General features: G+C 41.8%; 1 protein-coding gene across 1 annotated transcript; it reads left to right on the forward strand.

The window, feature by feature from the left end:
* The first annotated feature begins 477 nt into the window (after positions 1-477).
* Positions 478-23421, forward strand: myripa (myosin VIIA and Rab interacting protein a). Its single transcript, XM_080503012.1, has 16 exons — positions 478-616; positions 1813-1989; positions 4170-4391; positions 7146-7282; positions 11669-11749; positions 12778-12875; positions 14354-14434; positions 14520-14666; positions 14941-15076; positions 15244-15824; positions 17614-19416; positions 20989-21168; positions 21979-22140; positions 22280-22378; positions 22473-22533; positions 23028-23421. Exons 2-16 carry the CDS (start codon positions 1850-1852, stop codon positions 23042-23044), a joined length of 3945 nt encoding a protein of 1314 aa, XP_080359138.1. The 5' UTR covers positions 478-616; positions 1813-1849; the 3' UTR covers positions 23045-23421.
* The last annotated feature ends 72 nt before the right edge of the window (positions 23422-23493 follow it).

Below are 23493 nucleotides of genomic sequence, written 5' to 3' on the forward strand. Positions count from 1 at the left end.
AAATATTTTTTTTCTTCTTCTTTTGTCAGGAAGGGGTGGCATATATATGAAAAAGCAATCATGTGCACTGACTGGGAGTAACAGATGTATTTTAGATTCAGAAATCACACAGTTTTTTTTCCCTATGTCTCATTGTTTGCATTCATCTCCAGGTGATGGTGCTGTGTCCAATTGCTCCGGCCCACTGAAGACCAAACTGATGTGGTATGTGGTCCCTGAAATAAAACGGGGTTGCTGTAGAACAACAATGCACTGTACGCATCCAAGATGTAACAGCTTTATTTCTTCAACCTCTTCACCCTTCTGGCTGTAACCTGACTCATTTCTACAAACTGTTATCACTTCCGTGTGGTCTGTGCGAGCAGGGAAATGCTGGAAGTGAACTGTAATCAGGCTTTATCCTCACCTCCTCTCACACTGACGTGTTTGGCTGCTCGCACCAGTCCAGCAGTTCACACTTTGCACTGCGACCCTCCACTTCAACATCCGATCCAGAGATGACGATTCAAAGATGGATCACAAGCGATTTAGTTGATAGCCACCCTGGAGCTCTGCTAGTTTACTGAAGGAATAAAAACTTTCAATATCGCAAACAGAATCTGGAACTCAACAACTGGTGAGTTTGTTTTTTTTCTCTCTTGTAAGATAAAAAACATTATTTTGTTTGTCAGCAGAAGACTTAAATATGTGTAGTTTCTGTGGACTTTATTTAAGCTTTCACACTGTTTGATGTTTAGTTGAAAGATTTTTGCTGCTGTCATGATGTGTTCAGCTTTATGTCTGACTCAAAGAGAGAGATTTCTCTTTCAGGAATGCAGAAAAGCCTTAAACCCGGCGTTAATACTCCACAGATTTGCTTGTGTAAGTGGGATGTAGGACGTCAAAACGTCTTTTAACTGCTTGTGGACTCGGCTCTGTTTTAATGTTGATTAAAGCCCAAAAAGAGCAGCATACTGTAGACTGTACAGTAATTCATCATACCTCAACAGCTTGTAACATATAATACAAACACAGTAACATACATTGACAGTGAAAATAAACAATGAAAGTCAAACTGTCATCCAGAGGCCAAATACCAATTTGACCTTGGGTGTTTGGTATAATCCCATTTGGGTATGAGTTAGTATGACATTTTGGCCTCATAATGGTTTCACTTTTTTTCATGTTTATAATGTTTCTTGGTGCAAGATACAGTAAAATGTCCAAAAGTCCTTTATTTGTGGCATTTGGCAGCCTCTTATTAAAACACTTCAACCATATAAATAATGTATTTCTGTAAATTAATTCTAAACACCTCCTTCTGATTAGCTATCACCAAGGAATCGTCTCTTTGCTTGCAATTTGATGTTTGCTTCATTTTTAAGCTTTAAGCTGCTGCTTTGGCTGCGACCTTCACCTCTTATATTCAAGGTGTTTAAGTTGTCTCTGTCTGCTCAGGGTGTTATCACCGGAAGCTCAGTCCTGTCCGATTGGTTAGTTGTTGTGTTTGTAATTTGACGCCAGCATCATTTTATTTTTGGGCTGCTATTGTATGTCAGATGTGTCTGAAGCAGATAAACATGAAAAAGTGTCCATGACATGCCGATGCCAGCTTGTGCAAATTGCTCATCTGCAACCTATTTGCTTATTTTTTTATCATTATGCAACATAAGAAAGACAAATAACATATTTCCAGAAATAAATGTGCATTGTTCTTGTACAAACTCTAAAGTCAATATGTCACTGAGCAGATAAACATGGAGGCACTTATTTGTTCTCCAACTTAGTGGAACATCATCTTGAGACAATAAGATCTTTTTTTTTTCTGTGCAGGTCTAAAGATGACAGCGACCAGCTGATTGGCTGATTGATGACAGGGATCGAACAAGCGATGCCTGCGATGGGTCGGAAGCTGGATCTGTCGGGTCTGTCCGACCACGAGGCGGAGCACGTGCTCCAGGTGGTGCAGAGGGACATGAGGCTGCGCAAGAAAGAGGAGGAGCGACTCAGGTGTGTTTGAATGTGCTGCAGGTTCGTGTCAGAGTCTCTGGAAACTCAGCATTGAGTCAAGAAATGGTCTCACTGAAGATGTGGATTAAGATTATATTCTTACCTCAAAACAAAATCACATCTTAGCTCATACTCTCTATTGAGATTATGCAAGAGTGCTGATTACTGAAATAATGCTAAATTACAAACCATAATAGACAACAACACTCAATAATAGTAAGTTTTAGTCTTTGATTTAGGTTCTTTCTGAGTTTACGTATAATGAGTGCATCATTCTGTGTTTTGGATCACATTCAAGTGTTTACTCACAGGTGTGGAGATGTTTCTGTTTCTCTGTACCTACCTTCAAATAAAAGCCAAATAAAGTGAGTGGTCTCCGAAAAAGGATAAAGGTGTCAAACCTATGGCCCTCCACAAAGCTCCATTTTGGTCCATGAGATGACCTCACAAAGTGTACAAAATGTGAAAAGTAAGCATCAAATCCATACTTTGATGGTGAATTTAGGAAGATATGTCAAAAGCTGAAGAGTTTGGGAGCTTTGAGAGGAGACAGGCTGAATGCTTGGTGAGATTGGTATATTTTTCAGCAGTATAGCCAAAAAGAGAGAATGCAACAAATGTAAATGGATGAATGGATTACTTATATACTGTATCCCCAACGGTTTTTAGCATATCCCTACACATGTTTACACACAGTCATGAACACATGGATTGTGGTAGCTTGTCACGTCTTCTGTGTGGTCCAAGAAATAAATATAAAATTAAACCAGAAGAAAAACAATAACAGCTGTTTCTCACTTTAAATTTAGAGGCATTTTCAAAATCTCCTCTCCTGCCTCTAAAGTGACTCTCAACAGGAAGGGAGACCTTTTCCTGCACTCAAGCTGGCTTCCTCTGTATTGGAAGCCACCAGAGCCCAAACACAATGTCTCTAAACGGATTTGAACAAACTCCCTGATGCATTTCAACATCCATGTGAGAGGTGTACAACAATAGGAGGGGCTGTGTCTTTCATGTTTCAAGAAATCAAGACTAACATGATTATGTCATCTCCCAGAGTTTCTTGGCGTCGCTTCATTTATAGAAAAAGTCCCTTCTATGCCTGTGTACTTCATCAAAACTATTCCAGATATGAGATTGAATCTGAAGCACCACAGCCAAACAGACAGGTTATGGTTGCACCTGGAGTTATTTTTCTCAAGTTTAAAGAAAATTTTGTTCTCACATAAAATGAAGGCCCTTTAAAGAAGAAAAAGGAAAAAAGAAAAATCTGTTTCCTTTTCCGTCTGCACTCCAAATAGCCTAATTTGAGGACACATTAATCAATTGGAAATATTAGACAACATTTCCAATGTCGCATAATAAATGCCCGTGTTGTATGCTGTGAGAATGCGATTTAAGTATAGATCTGGAGGACAGAAGGTGGAAGTCTCTGGATCTTACTGCAGGGATCTCTACTAAAGTTGGCAGAATTATACAGCATCTTAAAAAAAAAAAGTGGTTTGAACCAAGCAAAACAAGATGAACCAGCAATACAACAGTTCAATGTCACTACACAAGCGAACCTCAAAAACTTGAGCAAGACTGGGCATTGAATGAATACAACAGCACCTCATTACTGCCACCAAGTGGACAAAAGTGCAAACAAGGCACAACCTTGACCAGATCCCACCTTGAGCAAATCTGATTTAATTCTAACTACACCCACAAGAACATGGTTCTTACTTCTGAAATACCCTCCAATATGATCAACTACCCTCCTTGAATATTCTACCACACATTATTCAATGATAATTTCTGGTTTTTATACATATATCAGCCATCATTTGACCATTTATTTGTCCTGAAAGCAATTTTTCACGTGGGTGCTCTTTTTACTCATCATTTACCATTTATAGGTCATTCCAGAGAAAAAAAAAGTCACCACTTTAATTTCTGCTCCATTTTCATTAAAAGGAAGCAGGGGATTAGCGTGTGTTTGTTTGGCCGTGTGCACTCCATGTCCTCGTTGTGATAATCATCCTATTTGACACAGTAAACCTACGGCCGTCGCTTTTTTCCGCAGAGAGGAAGTGTGTCTTCTCCTGTCTCACCCTGCACTCTACCTCACATATGAACATCTCTCTCTCTCTCTCATCCCTCTCTTCCTCCTCTCCCTCCTCCTCCTCTCCTCCCCTCAGTGAGCTGAAGCAGGAGCTGGACGAGGAGGGCAGTCGCTGCCTCCTGCTGTCACGGCAGAGCTGCTTTAACCAGCGCTGCTGCATCCGCTGCTGCTCGCCTTTCACCTTCCTGCTCAACCCAAAGCGCCGGTGCCGGGACTGCCACTACAATGTGTGCAAGGCCTGCCGCGTCTACTGCAAGCGGGACAAAGCCTGGCTCTGCTCCGCCTGCCAGAAGAGCAGGTAAGGGTCACGGAGGCGGTGGCGCCCGGGAGTGCGACGCTTCAGATGCGTCCCGTCTGTGTAGGTATTTGTCCGTATGCTCTTCGATACCTGAAAGTGACTCTTCAAAGTTTTATGTGATTTTTCAACGTTCAAGTAAGGTTACAGCTAAGTCGGGGTTAGAGGACGGCGAGGGAGAGGATAAGGTGCATGTCATTGTGCCGCCGTATGTCAGTGACTTGCTACCGCAAGTGATGCTGTTCGTCCACTACATGGAGGCTCAGTTCAGGATGAGAGGCGCAGTGACGTCAGAGGTTATTATGGTCTTAGTCTGCTGCTGGAGAGATGGATTTAGCACTTTATTACACACGGTACAGTCACCAAGACACAGTTCAGAATAAAGTCGCCTCTGGCTTTAATATTTTTACTAACTATCGCCAGCCCTCCCTGAAGGTGAATGGTCGCATTGTATCATTACTTAACAACTTCATCATTACTTGACAAAACCTTTTAAACCACTTGTATTATTCAGAGTTGTAGATTTAGCTTTTTTTGGATGCAACCAGAATTTTATAAGATAAAGAGATGACAATGTGTTTTATGAGAAAAAAGCTTTTTTTGTGTGTCAGACAATATAAGATTAAATTTTTTTTATATATATGGTAAGTGGCAGCAGTGAGTCAGTGTAGTTAGCTGTTGCCAAGAGTTTCATCATTTCTGAGTTTACTGTCTTTTGTACAGTTATTGTTTTCTGCTGCTTCTTTCTCTTTTACTGCTTGTCTCGACAATGGTGTGACTCACTACACCAACTTGTTGTATAAAATAAAAAATTTAAAAAACTATAAAAAAAACTGGAGATGATACCTTGAGTGGATATCCCTGGAGTACAATATGTGCCAACGACAACAATGGTCCAGAGTGGAGTATTGAAAGGCATAGCATCTTAATATCTCAATGTGTCGTTGTGATACTTTTCCTTGTGAACAGTGAAGGAAAGGTAGAAAGCGTCTTTCAGCTCTGAGGAGCTGGAGGTCTGGGGGGTATTGAGCTCTGAGGAGCTGGAGGTCTGGCCGGTATACACTAGGAGGCTTAACTTGCAACAGTGGATTCAAATGAGGGGTGAGAGGTGACGGCACAGATCCCCGAGGCAGAACTGGAGGGATTATAAAACAACAGTGTATGCATCATACTGTAGGCAATGCAGGTTGAAAGGTGGATACCAGAATGTATCCGAGCAGCAGAAACTGCAGTTTGTGTTCGCTCCAGACAACTGGTCCCACATGGAGAGACGGGCGTTCAAGTCAGGTTTTGGATATTGTGGCAGGATTTACTGGGCCTCCAAGAGTCCGCCAAGTGTTACAGCTGTGTTAGCTGAAAAGGTCATGGCTGTGCTTCTTCCTGCTGCAATACAGAGAAATCCTCTTTGCTTCTGCGGTGCTGGAGTTGACCGTGTATCTTTCATTCGCCGCCTTTCAACTGCGGATTTTCAGAAGGTGCTTTGTGGAGGCCTGGACTGGCTGAATCTCTGTGTCGACATTTGGATGACTGGGTGGTTATCCAAGTGAGGGATCCATCTCCATATGTTTAAAGTGAAAGACCTTTTTCCAAAACAGAAAACTGGACAATATTCACATGCTATCATATCAATCAGGAAGATGTCAGATTTTGTATTTGGTATATCATTATTCTTTTACAAACACAGCAGAGCTGTGAGCTGAAGTCTCACTGACAGTCTCCGGTCGTCTTCTCTTATCTCTGTCAGGAGCGACCTCGGAGCCCGAACGCGACTGACACTCGGATACTTTGTGTGTCACCTCAGTGCACTCACACGCTCACACTGCCACTCAGCCAACAGATGGTGACTAATTAAACATGCTGATAGGAGTATCTTTGCCGCATCCTACAGCTGTCGCCCCATAAACACTCATTAAATCCTTCCTCGTTTTCTTCTTGAACTGGAATCTTGCGGAAATAACTGAAAGTGAGCTCTGTAATTAAACCGTAAATAAATTAAATCTGTATCGGAGCGACATTTAAGCTGTTAAATCATGTTTAACATACATTGCTGTGAACAATAAATCCCTTCAGGTTTAGGCCTGTGTGTGTGTCATTTCTACCTCAAACCTGTTAAATCCACTGTAAATACTGCAGATATGCACATTTTTTTAGTTTATGTTGTAAACACTGACGTCAACCTTTTAAACATTCAGAATATTACATCAGTTATTTATTCTTTACTCTTACTTTTAGGGATGCATAATCATATCGGCGCAACATTAGCATATCCCAATTACTGTAACATAAAAAATTACCATAAACATTGGCATAACCTCCTCCCCATGTCTCAGTTGCATAAAGTTGGCAGGATTCAACTCTATGCAAATGAGCTGAGAGCAACTCTGAAACGCGCTGCACCATACCCAGCATGCACTGCACCCAGCATGCACCGTACCCAGCATGCACTGCACCCAGCATGCACCGTACCCAGCATGCACCGTACCCAGCATGCACCGTACCCAGCATGCACTACATCCAGCATGCACCGTTGTGTTGTGTTTCCCATAGACAATGAATGGGAAGTGGCAATTTGACAGATCCTGTGGATACATGATTTTTGCATGCTGACACATCTGTTGACTCCGGGTCATATCGGTATTGGCAGTCTTGTCTGGTCTTGTGCCTTTACGTGTTCCCATTGACTAAATTGTCAAAAGTCCACAAGAAGTTCTCGATTGAGAATGTGAGGGATAAATATGCCTGCTCTTTGTCTCTCAGGTTGTTGAAGACACAGTCCCTGGAGTGGTTCTATACTAATGTGAAGAAACGCTTTAAGAGGTTCGGCAGTGCTAAAGTGCTGAAGACCCTCTACAGGAAGCACCTCGCAGAGCACAGTGCACTTTCAGAGCTGACTGGTAATGTATTTCTACCCCTACTGGAACAAGAGTTATAACGTAGATGAGCTCCACTTTGAATTCTGTTTGTCTGATTTTTACCGTTTCATATGTCCGAGTGTTGGAAAACAGGAAGTTAGGAGGAAAGGATTAAGCCTTTGGCTTTCAACACGCATAACTTCAGCAGATTACTGGTGTAATGCCAATCTCTAAGTTTATTAATGTTGGTTTGCCTCCTCCAGAAGAAGAAGCCACAATACATTTACTGGCTAATATGTGCTGTGAGGCAGCTCCAACGATAGACGGCTATGAGCAATGGCTATTTGATGGAAACCATGTCATTAAAGGCCCAAATAGGCTCCCTTTATATACCTACATTGTCAAACTTTGACATCAATCACTGCCTTGGGTTGTTCATCAATACCTCCAGTAGAGGCCAGTGCATATTGCTGGTTTCACGTGGGACAGCATTTAGAACACAAACATCAATGAAACGGGTTTTAAAAAACTGATAAAATAAGTATTTGTGTTCCCAGTAGTTTTTAAAAATTGGTCTGGGATTTTTTGTTGCTCCATATTTTACATTTTGCTAGTGAAGAGGTTTACAAACTGTTCAAACAAATCATATGAAGCTTCTTAGTCTCGATGTCTCGGTGAGGTAATATTGTAAATATGCTTGCATCCACGCATACATTTATGCAGTTTTTACTGAAAGGGATCATTATTTCCATTGTGTTTCATGTTCAGATCTCTTCTTTGTTTATTACACTGGTGTCACACGAGCTTTAGAGCACAACACTGCCCCCGTAGGACATCAGTGGTATTACTCCCTATGCTACACTTCAGTAAGCTCCCTGAAAATCATGCATGCATACTTAAACACAGTCTTTTAATTTGGAAAACATTACCTGAGATTATGAAATGGTTCTCCTTATGATTTACGTGAGTGCAATTCATGAAGATCTTAGTGAATCAAGCCAGAATACACAGGCCTATTTTAGGAATACAATATTTGTAATATGAAAGTAAATAGGTACTTTTTATTTGCATAACGTTACTGTTAAACACGTAACCAGCAACTACAATCAAGAAGATATCTATTGTTTACTCTGGCTGGTCAAGTTGAATAAAAGCAGTATACAATGTCAATGGATAGAACAATAGATGCACACCACTAGAGGAGAGAAATGTGAGTCTGTTCTCTCGGTTAAAAACAATCATTATGTTACAGTCACTTTATCACTGCAGCTCTTCAGGATCTAACCATGCTGGAAATGGAGTCTCAGCACCTGCTGCAGTTTGTTGGAGTGGGCAGACGCCAGGCAGCAGTGAACCATTAGTTCTGTCTCTGATTTAATTGAATTGACGAGGGATTTCGGAGAATCCTGTGCGTTTTGCATAGAGAAGGTCACTGTCTGTAGATGACTGTCTGTAGGTTGACCCCCCCCCCCCCCCCCCCCCCCCGCCCCGTGGGTGCTGGAGCGATGTGGGCTGGTTTCAGGCTGTCGCTTTTCTGAAGTAGGTTCATAGATTTCCTTTTGTTTACTGACTGACATATTGAAAACTGAGCCGTGCCTTCCTGCTGAATCTGGTGTGCTGCAGGGTGACTCATGTAAGTCCTTGCATTTACTTTGCATAAAAGCGATGTGAGCGGCACAAATTGCATCACAGTTATTTGAGCTGACATTTGGGAACAAAATACTGTGCATGATTTGTTTAGCAGTGAAAAGATTTCCCCTCTGGACTGAACCCAGTGGATCAACCATGTTCTGAGTCAACCTCCCCTAAAAAAAAAACAAAGTGAGCCTGAGGACCGACACACAAATGCATACGTGCACACACTCACATGCACACTGCCAAAGGACTATTGTTTACATTATTCACCTGAGGCTCCCTGAATTATTTTCTTCTGCCCTACACATACATTGCAAGAAAAAAACTATGACCTTATGTGTCTTCACACGTCTAAAATAGAGATGTTAAAATGTTTAGTGCATTAAAATGCAGCAATGATTATTTCTTGATGTAGACTTTTTAAAAAGTCATTTTGTACATCTAATTTCTGGCTGTACTTTGAAGCTTGAATTTTGTTTTTAAACCCACCATATTAATCTATAAATATATCAGTTAATTATGTCAGACTTATAATTCACATTTATGTGTTACTGTTTTATCTGTTAAAAACAGATCATGTAAATACTGTAGTTCATACTATAGAATGTTGTGCATGGGTTCATGTGAGTTCAGAAAAAGAGAACAGGTGTAATTGTTATTTTTTAAATTCATATGTTAGCATAAAAACTGTGACGCAACTGTGAAATTTTAATAAAATATGTGTTTTATCTTGATGTGAAATCGAGTGTGGCAACTAATACCATAAAAGTCGATTTTTTTTTTTATTTGGTAAATACCATCCAATAAGTTCACATTAGCTCACAAGTCAGGATTCTGCTTTATTTCGCTACAGTCAACAGGCAACCTTCAGGATACATACTGAAACATTTATTATGGTTTGTCCCATTCCATGTTTTATTGTACGAAGCTATGTTTATTAATATGTTAATTAAAATATATTTTAAAAAGGGAAATCCTTTTGTACTATTCATCATGTCACTTTTTAAAGATGTATACAGTGGGTGGACATCAAACAGGAAGTTGAATATTGTGGGCACTGTGAAGTATTAATCTGATCCTGTCTCCACTACATATTTCTGAAATATTTTTAACTAGCAACACGCTAATCCTTTCCACGTTACACAGAGAATCTGAATATATATATAGTCTACTACTGCAGATTAGTTTGTCATTTTTAGCAGACATGTTTGCTCAATCCATATGCGTTACCCTCGGAATGAACTGTAATCTTTTGCTAATGCCATGTTTTTTCCTGTTCCATTATCTTTAGTAAGAAGTTGTAAGGTCTTTAAATCCTCGGTTTATGAGCATCGACATGAATAAACTGATGGCTCAACATTATGTTTAGTGAAAATGCAGATCACAAACGTTGCTTATGAGCTTTACTGACATGAGTGAAATGGTAAATGTTTAGTGCAGGGGTGTGAAACATATGGCTCATGAGCCAAGACCGACTAACAAGAGGGTCATGTCAAGGTCATATACAGTAACTGCTGTTCTTAATTTGTCCACCAGCTGTAGCTTTTTTTTTTTTTTTTTTTTTCAGTATCAGTAAAAGACATAATGGACAACCAGGAGATCAAGAACCAAACCATAAATGTAAGCTACCTACTACTCAGGCAGTATACCTCACCTGTTAGAGGCGTTTCAGGTTGACTGGTAAGATGGTATTGACATCATTAAACTTCGCATGTGCGTAAGTTTGTGAAAACATGACAACTCGTTGTTTTACGAGTCTGGCTCCATTGAGATCAGATGGTCTGACATGAATTAAAATGAGTTTAGTTTGAAAAAGTGAATTAGAATATTAACATGATTTAAATGTACTTTTTATTAAAGATTTGAAAGTGCAAAATAGTAGTTTTATTTGTATGGAGAATATAAATATTATCTTCTTTACTGACCCGCAGAACAGTTCATATTCTCATGACTTTCACTGCCGCTTCACCCTCCACAGAACAGACTCGTGGTGCCTTCGGGGTTACAGTGACCTTCACTGGCTGTGTTCGTCATACATCGTCTTCATGTCCCTGCACTGGGGCCAAATGTGTCCTGTCTCATTAGATGTTAAAGCAAAGATATCAGCACACACACACACGCACATCTGTGAGGGGTCACGGTTATGAAATCCCCACACCCACCCTCACACGAAATAAAAACATCCATGCTAAATTCAAACTTCTACAGGTCATACCACTTGATTTAAGTGCTATATTTGCCCTTTAAAACGATTGGAAGTGACCTTTGTGTACTCTAGTGTAGTTTTGAACACAGGCACCAGTCAGGTCGCCTGCTAATGCCACATGCAGTGGCAGTGCATGAGGCTGCAGTAATGCACTTATATAACCATAAATGGCTGCATTGTTGCATGAATATTTGGATGATGTGAGAACAGCTCAAAGTTCAGAATTGGAAGTAGAAACTGTTTTCGTGTTGGTTTTTTTTGTACTATATGAAAAAAAAAAACTACACACAAAATGGTTGGTGTGTTATTTTGTGTGAAAGTGCCACAGCATCCTCTTCCGTTCGTACCAAAGAGAACAGTAGGTGACAAGAAAATTGATTAAATATGCAATCAATCCTAAAATTTCTGACATTTAATAAGAAATCTCTTTGCATACATGATATAAGGCCCAATGAGCCAGACCATCTGAAACATAAAATCTCATTCATACTCCATGCAGCCTGAACCTTTGTCAGAATAGATGCTTTATTTTATGTGATATGATTATTTCTTTGCACAAAAGTACTACCTTGTGTGCTTTTCTGCAGAGGGCAGTGCCTACGAGGAGAGCGTCTGCAATGAGGGCAGCATCTGTGGCAGTGACTCAACTTTCTACAGACAAACCGAAGGTAAACATGTTGACGCTCACGACTTCACTTTATTGTCTATACCTGCTTTTGTGTAAGTAGGATTTCAGAACTGGCTTCAACATTTTAAACACCTTTAGTTGTAAATCAGAACATCTCAGCAAAATCACAACCATTACAATTTTCCCTTTATAATGATATCCGTTGAATGCATCCTATTTATTTTCTTCATACGGATAGTTTTTGTTGTTACTCCTCAATAATTTGTGATATTTTGTTAAATATCGTGACCTCATCACTCTTTTTTTAAGTGATTTAAATTTGAGACATGTTAAGATTTAAAGTCATGTCCAGGCTGGGCCTTCTTTTTTGAAATAGACCCAAACTGGGCTGCACAATGGTGGAGTGTGTCTTGAATCAAGCCTGATTGAAGTCATGTTCTGTAAAGAGTTTGCCTCTCCTCTCTGGGTGCTTGGCTTTTCTACCCGGAGGCTAATTCGTGACCCTAAATTGCCTGTAGATGCGAGTGTGTGCTTGTCTGACTCTCTGTGATGGACTGGCAACATGTCCAGGATGTATCCTGCCTTCATCCAAACCCAACTGGGATCGGCTCCAGCTGCCCCTGTTTGCCCCTTTGGCCCTCCACTCCTGTGTGATGAATTTCCATAAGAAGTGTCACTGCACATTATCCAGTTCAAGGTTATTTGGAAGGTCTTTGTAATCCTCTCATGAATCCATAAACTCATATTTGTTCCCAGCTGACATTCATCTAATGCTTTACAGCAGATAAAAGACCGCAGAGATGAATAGTTACAAGGTCTTTGTGGTAATCTTTTGGCTCGTGGGTCCCTGTAGGATGTGGAACAGCTGCGTTGCTCTGTTTTTCCTCACTCCTCTTCGCTCTTTCGGTTCACGCCACTTAACAGGATGAGTGGCAGCAGACACGAGCGAAAAGCTGGGACGGCCTGACTCTTGTCTAAAACGGGAAACGGCATCGCAGAAACAAGTCCCGGAAACGTTTTTTTTTTTTCAATTCATGCAATACCTGTTCTTTCTGTGTTTGTCCTTAGAGCACAGCATGGCAGAGATGCTCAGTGTGGCCGTGCGAGTGGCAGAGGAGGCCATAGACGAGGCCATTTCCAAGGCTGAGTTTGACACTTCGAATCAGGTTACTGCTGCACTCATGTAGGAAAATAAATAATAATTTTTTTTTTAATGCAATGTCTGGCTCCAAAAGGACTCATTTGTTTCCCCAAATTAAATCCAAATCAAATGGTTTGATTGCAAATATACAGTGTGTGTCAAACACTAAACCAACTTCACCCAACGGACCGGACCAGTGACTCATTATCCTAATGGGATCACGTTCTATGAACACATGAAACCCCAGTGAAGCTCAGTCCAGTTTACCAACTGTGCCACTTTCTGTGATGGAGGTATAATCGTCTCTGTGGGGATGATGACTACTGGAGGTATCGACTGTCTCAGGAGACAGTTGTGAGGTGATTTGAGCTCGACGAGCCAAAGTTCCAAGGAAATGATCATCTGTTTCAAAGGGCGCAGTATTAAAAGTTTAAATCATTGACTAAACCTATATAATGTAAGGTTTTACTATTACTATTGTACTTTATATTGTATTTATGAACTGTAAAATAATGGAGTTAACCATTTTAGGTATTTAAGCGACTGTTTTCTTTTACCAGTTGGAGTCATTTAGGGCTTTCACCGTGTCCTTTTGTTGTTTGGTGATAGCAGGGATATATATCATAGTCACCTGAAACTGCAGAATAAGAGATGAGTGCCACATTAAAAATCATATAAAAGTATTTATGATTATTTTCAAAGCTGCGGGTAGTAATGAAAAACGGACCCTGCTATCAAATCTGTGACAAAATAATGGTGATTAGTCTCAACAAATATCCAGGATGCAATTCCTGTTCAGAGTTTTATGGCATTTTCATTGCAATTTACTTGTGAATTTTCACTAAAAAGTGTAGAGAAACCATCACTTCTCGGTCTCCCAGTGACGCATCGTGCTGCATTATGTTGCTGTTTATTGGTCTGTAATCTATGCACTTTGAGAAATATCCCTCTTCAGTCCTTTCATCAAGTCCTCCTTAATCTGACTTCTCTGCTTTTTCAGATTACGTTAAACCATCAGGATTATGCTGCAGTCCAAATGACAGTTTAATATGATGGAACAAGACAATACGAGAGCCAAAAACAACAACTAAAAACCAGACAGCCTTGTCCACACAAGCTAGTTAAACGTGGAAACTCTTTCTGTCCACGAGGGGAAAAAAACCTGTCATGGTTATAAAGTGTCTCTTTATGATAATATATCCATATTTTATTCTCTGTGTTTGCATACAACCTGGCTGATTACAGCATGCAAGCATAAAACACAATTATCTCCTCCAGCTTTCCAAAGGGGACTTCAGAAGCCTATAGCACATATTATTTAAACCACCTCATTCCTCAAACTTGTTTGCTTGAAAAGATTTACCTCTCGCTAATCTGCTACAGTGTCCCAAAGCCCTTGAACTGAGTGCAAAGATATGTATATCGAGAGCATATTTTAAGTGCTATTCAGCTTATGGGTGCATATGCTTGTAATTTTATTATTTGTGACTGTTTGTTACGCAGGAGAAGCAGAATGAGGCGAACTACCTGCGGGAGCACCGGGGAGAGCTCATCGAGGAACTGGCCCAAACCATCGTGCAAAAAGTGAATGCAGTTCATAAGTGATGGTCCATAGTGTGGTGTTTGTTTTTCCTTCCCCCGTGATAAAGCAAAACTGTGTATGAAAAAGATCATCAGCAGGAGGAAAACGCTTTCTGAGATGAGGGCGGACTACGACCACAACTGGACGCTTGTGCACAACGCCGATCTGCATCAACCGCATCAGTTCCCCTCCGATCATTCCTCCAACTCCATGGAACACCAGTCCAACCTCTGGGTGAGAAGATGCAACTGTCACAACCTGCAGAAAGTCAACCTGAGGTGCCGCGCAGGATAGATGTTTCTTTTTTTTTTTGGTTTGTTTTATTTTCAGTTAAGTTGAATAGAATGTTTTGACATGACGTGATTATGGTGTTTTAGTTTCTTTTTATGTTGACTTCAAGTGTTCAACAGTCTCCTGTCTACATTGGCCCACAGAGTTACCACACGTATTGGAGATCAGGTGAAATGTAACGCGTTTTTGAGAGTTTTCCTCTGATTTTCACCCTCAGAGGTCTCACTCCGCCTTCTCGCTGCTGAACGGCGAGTCTCCGGCCCTGCTGCAAGACTCCCCACGGACGCTGAAGAAGGAGGGTGGCGGGGCGGCCATGACTGCGTGGAAGAGTGTGGACAGGCTGGACAATGCGGGTGAGAGCTGGTTTTAAACTTTAAGGATGGAGCATTGCATGATTTTAGAAAAGGTTTTTTGTATCGCTCTGTGCCTTAAATGGAGAATAATAGACCTGTGTTTTTGGGCATGTGTGTGTGCGTGTGTGTGTGTGTGTGCTTGCCTGGGTGTGGAGGTGTGTCCTCAGTGCTGAAGAGTCCAGACGGGAACTGGATCGCCCTGCAGAGCGCCCAGCTGTCTCGACCCAGCCTGTTAACCAAAAGGAAGAGTCTGGTGTACAGCGCCCTGGAGAGGGAGTCCGGGGTTGTGTCCGCTTATGAGGGTCTGGGCTCCGACAACGAAACCAAACCGGAGCCCGACAACTCCTGGGGCACCGTCCTGCAGGAGATCCACAAGAAGATGACAGACTCTAACTTCAATCAGCCTGATGGTGGTGGCGGCAGCAGCGGCAGCGGCAATGGCGTCCCGTCACCAGCAGCGGGTCTCAGAGGCAGCAGAGACAACCTGTCTTCTGACTCTGAAGGAAACTGGAAGCACAACAAGCCTCTGCTCGGTTTGTTCAAGTGGAAAGTCCCCGCAGAGATCAGGAGACCTTCCTCGTCCCGCAGGACCAGCATCATCGACGTAAACTTCAACGTGGAGGGGGACGCCGAAGATGAGCAGCAGGAGATCACCGTGGTTTCAGAGCCAGAGGTGGGAAAAGTCAGGAGGTCACGCAAGAAGAGGAGGAGCAGGAAGGAGGCTTCTGCTTCATCTTCTCCTGTCCTGGTAAGAAATCAATCACACACACACACACACACACACACACACACACACACACACACACACACACACACACACACACACACACACACACACACACACACACACACACACACACACACACACACACACACACCAAGTTGATTCTTATGGCCTGAAACTACCTGTATATTTGAAATAAATGGCCTGCCAAGTATTTGATGGGTTGGCTCGAAATCACAAATGCTTATACTGCCTTGGCTGCTTTCAAGTAATCATCTCCATGGTAACACCTGACACTAGCTATTCATCATACAGCCCATATAAACTCCAGCATATTCACAACAACAAGTCACACAGTCAACTTTTTATCCTCGCCGCTGACAAGCAGCCCCACAAAGCACACCAGCTCATGGCCGCGCTTTCACAATTAAATCACGTGTTGAGCTTCATCACACAAACCTCCCACAATGGTATTTGTCGGTCGTTCGCTTTAATGAAGAATCAAGATTGCACATCACAGTAATACATGCCCTGTCCTCCAGCCTGTATTTTTATTATGAGAGCTCCATTATTGCAAACGTATTTTATTTAGAGGCTTTGAAGAAACATATGCTGCCATCTAGTCTACACCAGTGTTTCTCAACTCACCACCAAACATACAAATCAACAAACATTTCAAGACAAATGACAAAACTTTTCACAATTGCTGAGTTTTATTTAAATGATAAATCACACACCCAGATGTAGTGTTGAAATGTTGTTCAAAAGGCCACTTTGAGTTTTCATCCTTTCAAGTGCTGCAAATAAAGCACACTAATATAACGAATTTCATGTTTCATATTGTGTTTTACTATAGTCATTTATCATATGTAAACATTTACTGTTACAAAGCTTAAATATAATATGAAGCATTTATTCTACACTTTGTTGACCGGACCTACAATGTGCTGGAGTGGTGCATTGATCAAGGTTTCAACCTCTTACAAAAACACCGTAAGAAATCATGGACTATATGCAATTTGTGGCAGCTTTATATGTTTCCCACAGAATTATTTATAAATAAATGGCACACATTTGTGTTAATTAGCTACTTTAGTGACTTTAAAAGGTGTTTAGGTAGAATTTGTCTCCTGAAATCTCCTTTAAAAAGTATTTCAGAGACTGAACTATAAACTGCAAAACAGGCAACCACAACCACGATAAGCAGTATTACAAAGCAATATATTAACTTGGTAATCAAACTTTCCAGTCTACCATTGTGTGTTCATATTACAGAGATGGTGTTTGCTTCATATCACAAATCAGAGACAAGAACAAGTCAGGTATAGTTGAGCATGTAAGAGCAGACTTTTATCATATTAAAGAAATATGCAGATTACAAGCATATTAACAGGATTAAATCAGGAAAAGCTGCTAAAAGCTGCAAGGAATGTGCATATTAGTGGTAATTGCAGTCATAATTCTGCCAGCATGAACGCACGAGTAGATCTTTCCAGAATTATGCAAATTATAAACTGGGCTCGGATGTAATTTTTGCCTCCTCTGCTTGAGCTTGATACATCGATTAACAAGCACAAGAAAGCTGTTGACTGTTTTTTGGGGGCAGGTGGGAGGGAAGTGAATTCACACACAAAACTGCTGGTGTACTGATTGGTATTTGGGTTATATTGCAACATTTGTAGATTAACATCAGACTTGATTTTGAGTTTATGATTGACTCATGTGCATAACAATGTAATCAGTCATGATTAAAAATGTTCATCAGTGACGATTGATAGTTAATATAAACTCAGATTTGTTTCTATATTCTCAGGCTTTCAATAGAAAAGCAGATGACCGGACGATGCCGCCTCTCGATGCCGTGACTCCTGACACGCTGACCTCTGGAACCTCGACCCCTGAACCTTTGGACTTCCAGGGCCACTTTATCGAAGATGGAGTCGCTCAGACGGACGAGGAGCCCACGGTGGAACTGCGGCGGCGGGCAGGCCCAGTGTCTGACTCGTCCACGGGAGAGCGAGACGTCGACGAAGCGGGACACACTGGGAGTAACGGACAGGACGGAGGGAGCCGAGGGAGCAGGAACGGAGACGAGAGACGCGAGAGTATGGAGATGGACGTGGGCGAGGGGAGAACAGAGGATGAGGATGAAAATGAAATAGACGAGGAGATGAGAGACAGGTTGTACCAGCTGGTCGCTCAGTCCAGACTCACTTACTTCTCATCCACTGACAACGAGCTGGACAGAGCCGGTCTCAGTGAGGGAGAGTGGGACAGAGACAGGGATGAAGATATGGAAGAGGAGGGTCAAGAGCGCAGTGAAGACGAGCTGCTCACTTATAAACTGTCCCAGTTTGGAAAAGCAGCCCGAGCAGCACAGTTCTGCTCCACAGAGGATGAGCTGGACAGAATCGGGCTTGAAGACGAGAGTTTGAGAGAGGAGGAGGAGGAGGAGGACGCGAAGGACGTGGAGCTGGCGGTGAAAGTCTGCAGGTTAGCCAGTCAGGTCAACGCCACCGAATTCTCCTCCACCGAGGACGAGCTGGACAGGGTGGGCCGAAGCAACGAGGGAGAGGACGGCGCGATGGACGAGGGGTCGCTGTGGAAACCGCAGGCGCGGAAAGCGATCCAGGTGGCACAGCTGCGCGACTTGGCCAGTTTGGTGAGCGCCTCGCAGTTTTCCTCCACCGAGGACGAGCTGGACAGGGTGGGAGTGAACGAGGGCGAGGTGGAGGTGCACCAAGGGGGGAGCGAGAGCGGTGCGGAGCCGGAGGAGCTGTGGGAGGGAGCAGCGGGGGGGAGGGAGTCCATCGGGAAGATCGACGAGAAAATGTTCGATCTGAGCGAAGAAATCGAGGAAAGGAAGGACGTAGAAGGCAGGAGCTTGGAGGAGGACGCGACAGTAAAGGGTGACAAGGAAGAAGTGGAGGATTTTAGTTCATCAAAAGAAAAAGAACCAGAGGAAATAGAGGAGGCGGAGTTAAAAAGAGCAGCGAGTGCAGGTGGAGAGGAGCAGGTAATGGACTCACACGAGACAGAAGTTCAGCAAGAGACTCAGTCAGATGGAAAGGAAGAAGACGAAAAGGACAAAGAGAATGAAGACGACACAGAGTTCGACAGAATCATCAGCAGCATGTTGATGATGACTTTAGAGGACATGCAGGGCGGAGTGATACCGGATACAAGTGGACAAAGAAGCCGAGACCTGGAGGATGCAGCAACAGATGAGTTGGGAGGATTCAGACAAAAGGACGCGTCAGGTGGGGACAGAAAGGCTGTGAAGGAATGTGGAAGTGAAGGTGAAGATGAGAGACCCGAGTCAGCGGTCAGAAAGCTGCCAGGCCGACAGGACGATGAGCCAACCGAAGAACGCAGAGCTGTAAATGTAGAGACGGAAAGACAAACAAGTGTAAAAGCCCTGATGTTGGATGAAACACTTCACACGCGTAAAGCAGAGCCGAAGTTTGATGCGGATGATGAAGAAACGAGGCATCGAGGAGGAGAAACTTCAACACAGACACCGGTGACGGAGACGCTGGGAGATCCAGAGCAAAAAGACAACAACAGCGACTCCTCTCCTGAGGAAGGTTTACTGTCGCCACAGGAAATCCAAAACGTAAGGCCACAGCTCTCAAGAACTGTCTTTCTTTCTTACTTCCCACTGACATTATTTCTGTGTGATCGGGATCAAACGCTCAATATTTCATATTCATGTAGATTAATGGGCTTGGTGGATGCTGCCTAGTATTCTACGCATCCTGCTGCTGTAGTTTATGGCCGTCATAATGCCCTTTAGTAGATGAGGCCCTCCAATGTCATACAAAGCCAAGTTTCATCCTTACTTGTGCTTATTTTACACGAACTGCTGATGAGCCACTTTCTACAACAGGATAGATGCAAAATTACAATCAAATTGACATATAAAATGTCCATTCTAATTGTTTGTTCCGAATCAACTATATATCAGGTTTTTTTTGGATGTATAGTTAAAAACTTTACGAGCTGTGTTTTTCTCATTTTAAAGGTGAAACTGATGTTTATGTGGTTAAAAGTGGCAAAAATGGTTCTTTTGTTCATCGTTAGACACATAACGATAAGACAAAATTCTTATTTTGTCGTCAATAATATACGACTCCATACTTTTATCAAAAAAGTATTTCAATGAAAAAAATAATTGAACTGATTTGGAGCAGTTGTCAGGAGAAGTCAGGAGCTTATTTATTTATTTATTTTATTTATTTATGCACATTCATGATTTAAAAAAAATTATATCTGAAGTGCTTATCAGAAGTCACACAATCTCCCTTCAACAGTCTGAACGTCTTCCCTCTTCTTTATAATGTGACTCACGTCTTAGTGACGCTTGCTTCCCTTGCTTCTGCTCTGTGTTTCTTCTCTTCTCTGCTGCGGCATGTGAAGCCCAGTGACATGGACTTTTTCAAAACAATAGAGTTCATATCGACTCTGCTGGAGCAGGTGAGGATGAACTCTTGGAAAAGGAAAAACACATGTGCATGAAGGGCTTACAGCATGTACATCAAAGTGGCAGTGGTGTCTTTCACCTGTATGTCTTCCTCATCACCTTTATGCATCTATTTGTTTTTATTCACAATATTTATGTATTTCGTGTTCACTTTCATTCATAAAGGCCCCCCCAACGTTCATTTCCCATCTTTATGTGGCTATGATGGTCATGAGTTGGTATATACTGTGGGTACATATATATATATATATATATATATATATATATATATATATATATATATATATATATATATATATATATATATATATATATATGCATATATATACTTCATGACAATAATTTATTCATAACATTTTTTATTTTCTAGGAAGACATGAACCCTTGTTCCATTCATTCTTTCTTATTATTTATTTCCAGTTATTTCGGGACCAGTGCTTGTGGAACGGAGATTATTTGAGGCATAATAAAGCATGTTGAGTAACCTCTGAGAAGCCTGTCTGGATTTGTGTGTTTGGTTATCAAGAGCTATTACTTTCTTATATAACGAAAATGTCCATCTGTACAGACAAGGCTGAATTCTTGTAACGCATTGCAGTGAACTTCAGCATCATTTAAATTCTGTGTCAAGTGTGTACATTTGATCAAAGTGTGAAATTTACGGAATCAGAAACGAATCCCTCTGCTTGTGTCTGTGTCCTGTAGAGGTACTCGGCCGTCTCGCTGCGGAGCATCACCACTGAGGTGTTAAAAGTTCTGAACGCCACCGAGGAGCTTCTGCAGGGAGTGGAGGGAGGACCTGACCAGCGACCTGCCGCCACGTCACTGCCCCCCAACACAGACCACAAGAAATTGGACCAGCAATTCTCCAGACTTGAGGAAAATGTGAGTGAAAAAACTCTGATGTCCAAAACCAATAACCTAAAGTATGATATTCTCTCGCTGATATCAGGAGATTATCTCACTTTTGCTGTTGGTTATTTAATTCATTAAACAAATACCTCACCTCTATTGATGATGTTCAGCTCCTCAAAATGTACATTTCTGCTTTCATGTAATCATTGGAAAACTAAATGAGCTCATTAGCAAAACTGTAATATGCTAAGATTATCCTCTCCTATGCAATAACATCCCTGTGAACATCACCATTACTGTTAGTAGTCCTGCAGGTTCAGTGTGCTTCTCTTCGATTCATGAGTATGTTGGACTGCTGCACATTTTGATCTGAGAGTTTAAAATTTAAACCACCTCCAGCTGCAGAAAGTATTAAGAGTCTCAACGGACTCACTGAGCAGCTTTAAGCAGTAATTCTCAGTCAGACGGGTCATAAAGGAAGTCATTAGAGTTGTTTTCTCATCGGTATGCAGAGAAACAGTTGTCCTGTAAGACTAATAAACACCTGTGAGTTGGAAAAAGTCATTACAATACATGAAAATTAATCGTCATCACAATATCAACATGTACAAAATACATGTTGGATAAGATTGATTCTTCCCATTCGTAAGGCTGGTATCGTCGATCTGATACCGATCCAAGATCAATACCTCAAACAGCTTGTTTGCATGTGCTAGAAATCCAAAGGTGCTCCAGTGCATCAAATCCACGTGACTGATTTCCCATTAGTCCAAATTTACGCTTGTAAATATAACATTGACGCGTGTGTGCGGCTCAGAAAGTGACCCGGTTGTCCTCCAGGTGTACGTGGCGGCTGGGTCGGTGTTCAGCCTGGAGTCCGAGCTCAGTGACCTGGAGGAGTGCGCCAGAGGAATCTGCAGCTCCACCTCCAACATGGAGCTGTGCTTCCTGGAGGAACAGGTGGCGGCAGCCGCCGCCAAGGTCCAACAGTCCGATATGCAGGTACGCGTAAAACAAGACTGCCGCTTGTGAACCTGGAGTTCAGAACATACTGGATGACAGTTTCAAATACTCCCGCAGGACTATCTGGTGTCGTACGTTTCATTATTCGTCTTGATGCAACTGTTTCGCCTGCTTGCAGATCTGTGACATCTCAGCCAGAATCGCTGCGTTGAAGAGCGCGGGCCTCAACGTGGACCCGCAGACACGCATCACTAAGGGCAGGAGCGCTCCGGTCACGGTACAACATCTGCACTCATTGATTCAGTGCGACTCCCAAAAGGGCATGTTGGAGGGGGAACAAAAAAAAAGATCTTGATGTCTTCTTCTCGCAGTCTGCCACCCTGGACTCCTCAAGACAGCTGAGGCGGCGATTACCTGCCCCACCAGTCAAAGGTAAGAAAACATTCAGCACTCACTTCTGAAGGGTTAGGGATACATCATGACTACTTCAAGGGCAAGTTCAGGAAGTTGTAGCGAGCCTTTTGCTCTGAATACAAAAACTGAATTATATGTTCACGAAGTTTCATAACAAAGATTTTGAGGGAAACATTTTCAATGTAAATGTAACTTTAAATATACATTTTAGCTGTGTTAGTTTTTGTGTTTGTTCTTACCCATTTTGGCCATTTTTGCAGCTTTTTCCAAATAGCAAAACACAAATGTGATGTTTAAAAGGCATGAACATTTTTTTAAATGACAATCCATATTATAATTCTCAGCTGTGTAATTATACTCATGTACGGGTCTCTGACCACTTATAAAGTGCGTGTGGTCACAGTGCATATTAATATTACTCATCAACCGCACATCTATTCACTGTGTGAATGACACATAAATCAAAGTATGTTACAGCCGCTGTTTTTTTTTTTAATTAAATCTTTCCTCAGACGATAAAGAAACCTGAAAGCTGGAACCCCAGACCTTCATCACAGCAGTGCCTTCGCCCCCTTCACTCCAATTTCAACTAGTCCACGTAGACACCGTTTGCCTTAAGTTGATTCAAACTAAATCCGCCTCGGACATCACAGGACTCTAGTACTGTAAGTTTATTTTGAGTTAAATGTCGGTGTGGATTCTCTTTCTGTCAGGGAAGTTGCTTTCTATGCTGACGACTTAATTTTTCCAGAAGAGTGCATCCACATGGATCAGGGGAAGCATAGAAAATATTAAAATCAGCAAGAACAGGAAAAATAACATTGAAATGACATTCAGCAAAAAATCCTGCCGTTTTAATAATAATACTTTTTATAGACTTTTTTTGTCCATTACACCTATTCAGTAAAAAAAAACAATGCTGTGACACTGTATCATGTGTGGAAATATTAAAAAGAAAAAGAAATATAAAAGATGTAT

The sequence above is a fragment of the Blennius ocellaris genome (assembly GCF_963422515.1).
Source record: "Blennius ocellaris genome assembly, chromosome: 10".
In the NCBI taxonomy this organism is placed as follows: domain Eukaryota; kingdom Metazoa; phylum Chordata; class Actinopteri; order Blenniiformes; family Blenniidae; genus Blennius; species Blennius ocellaris.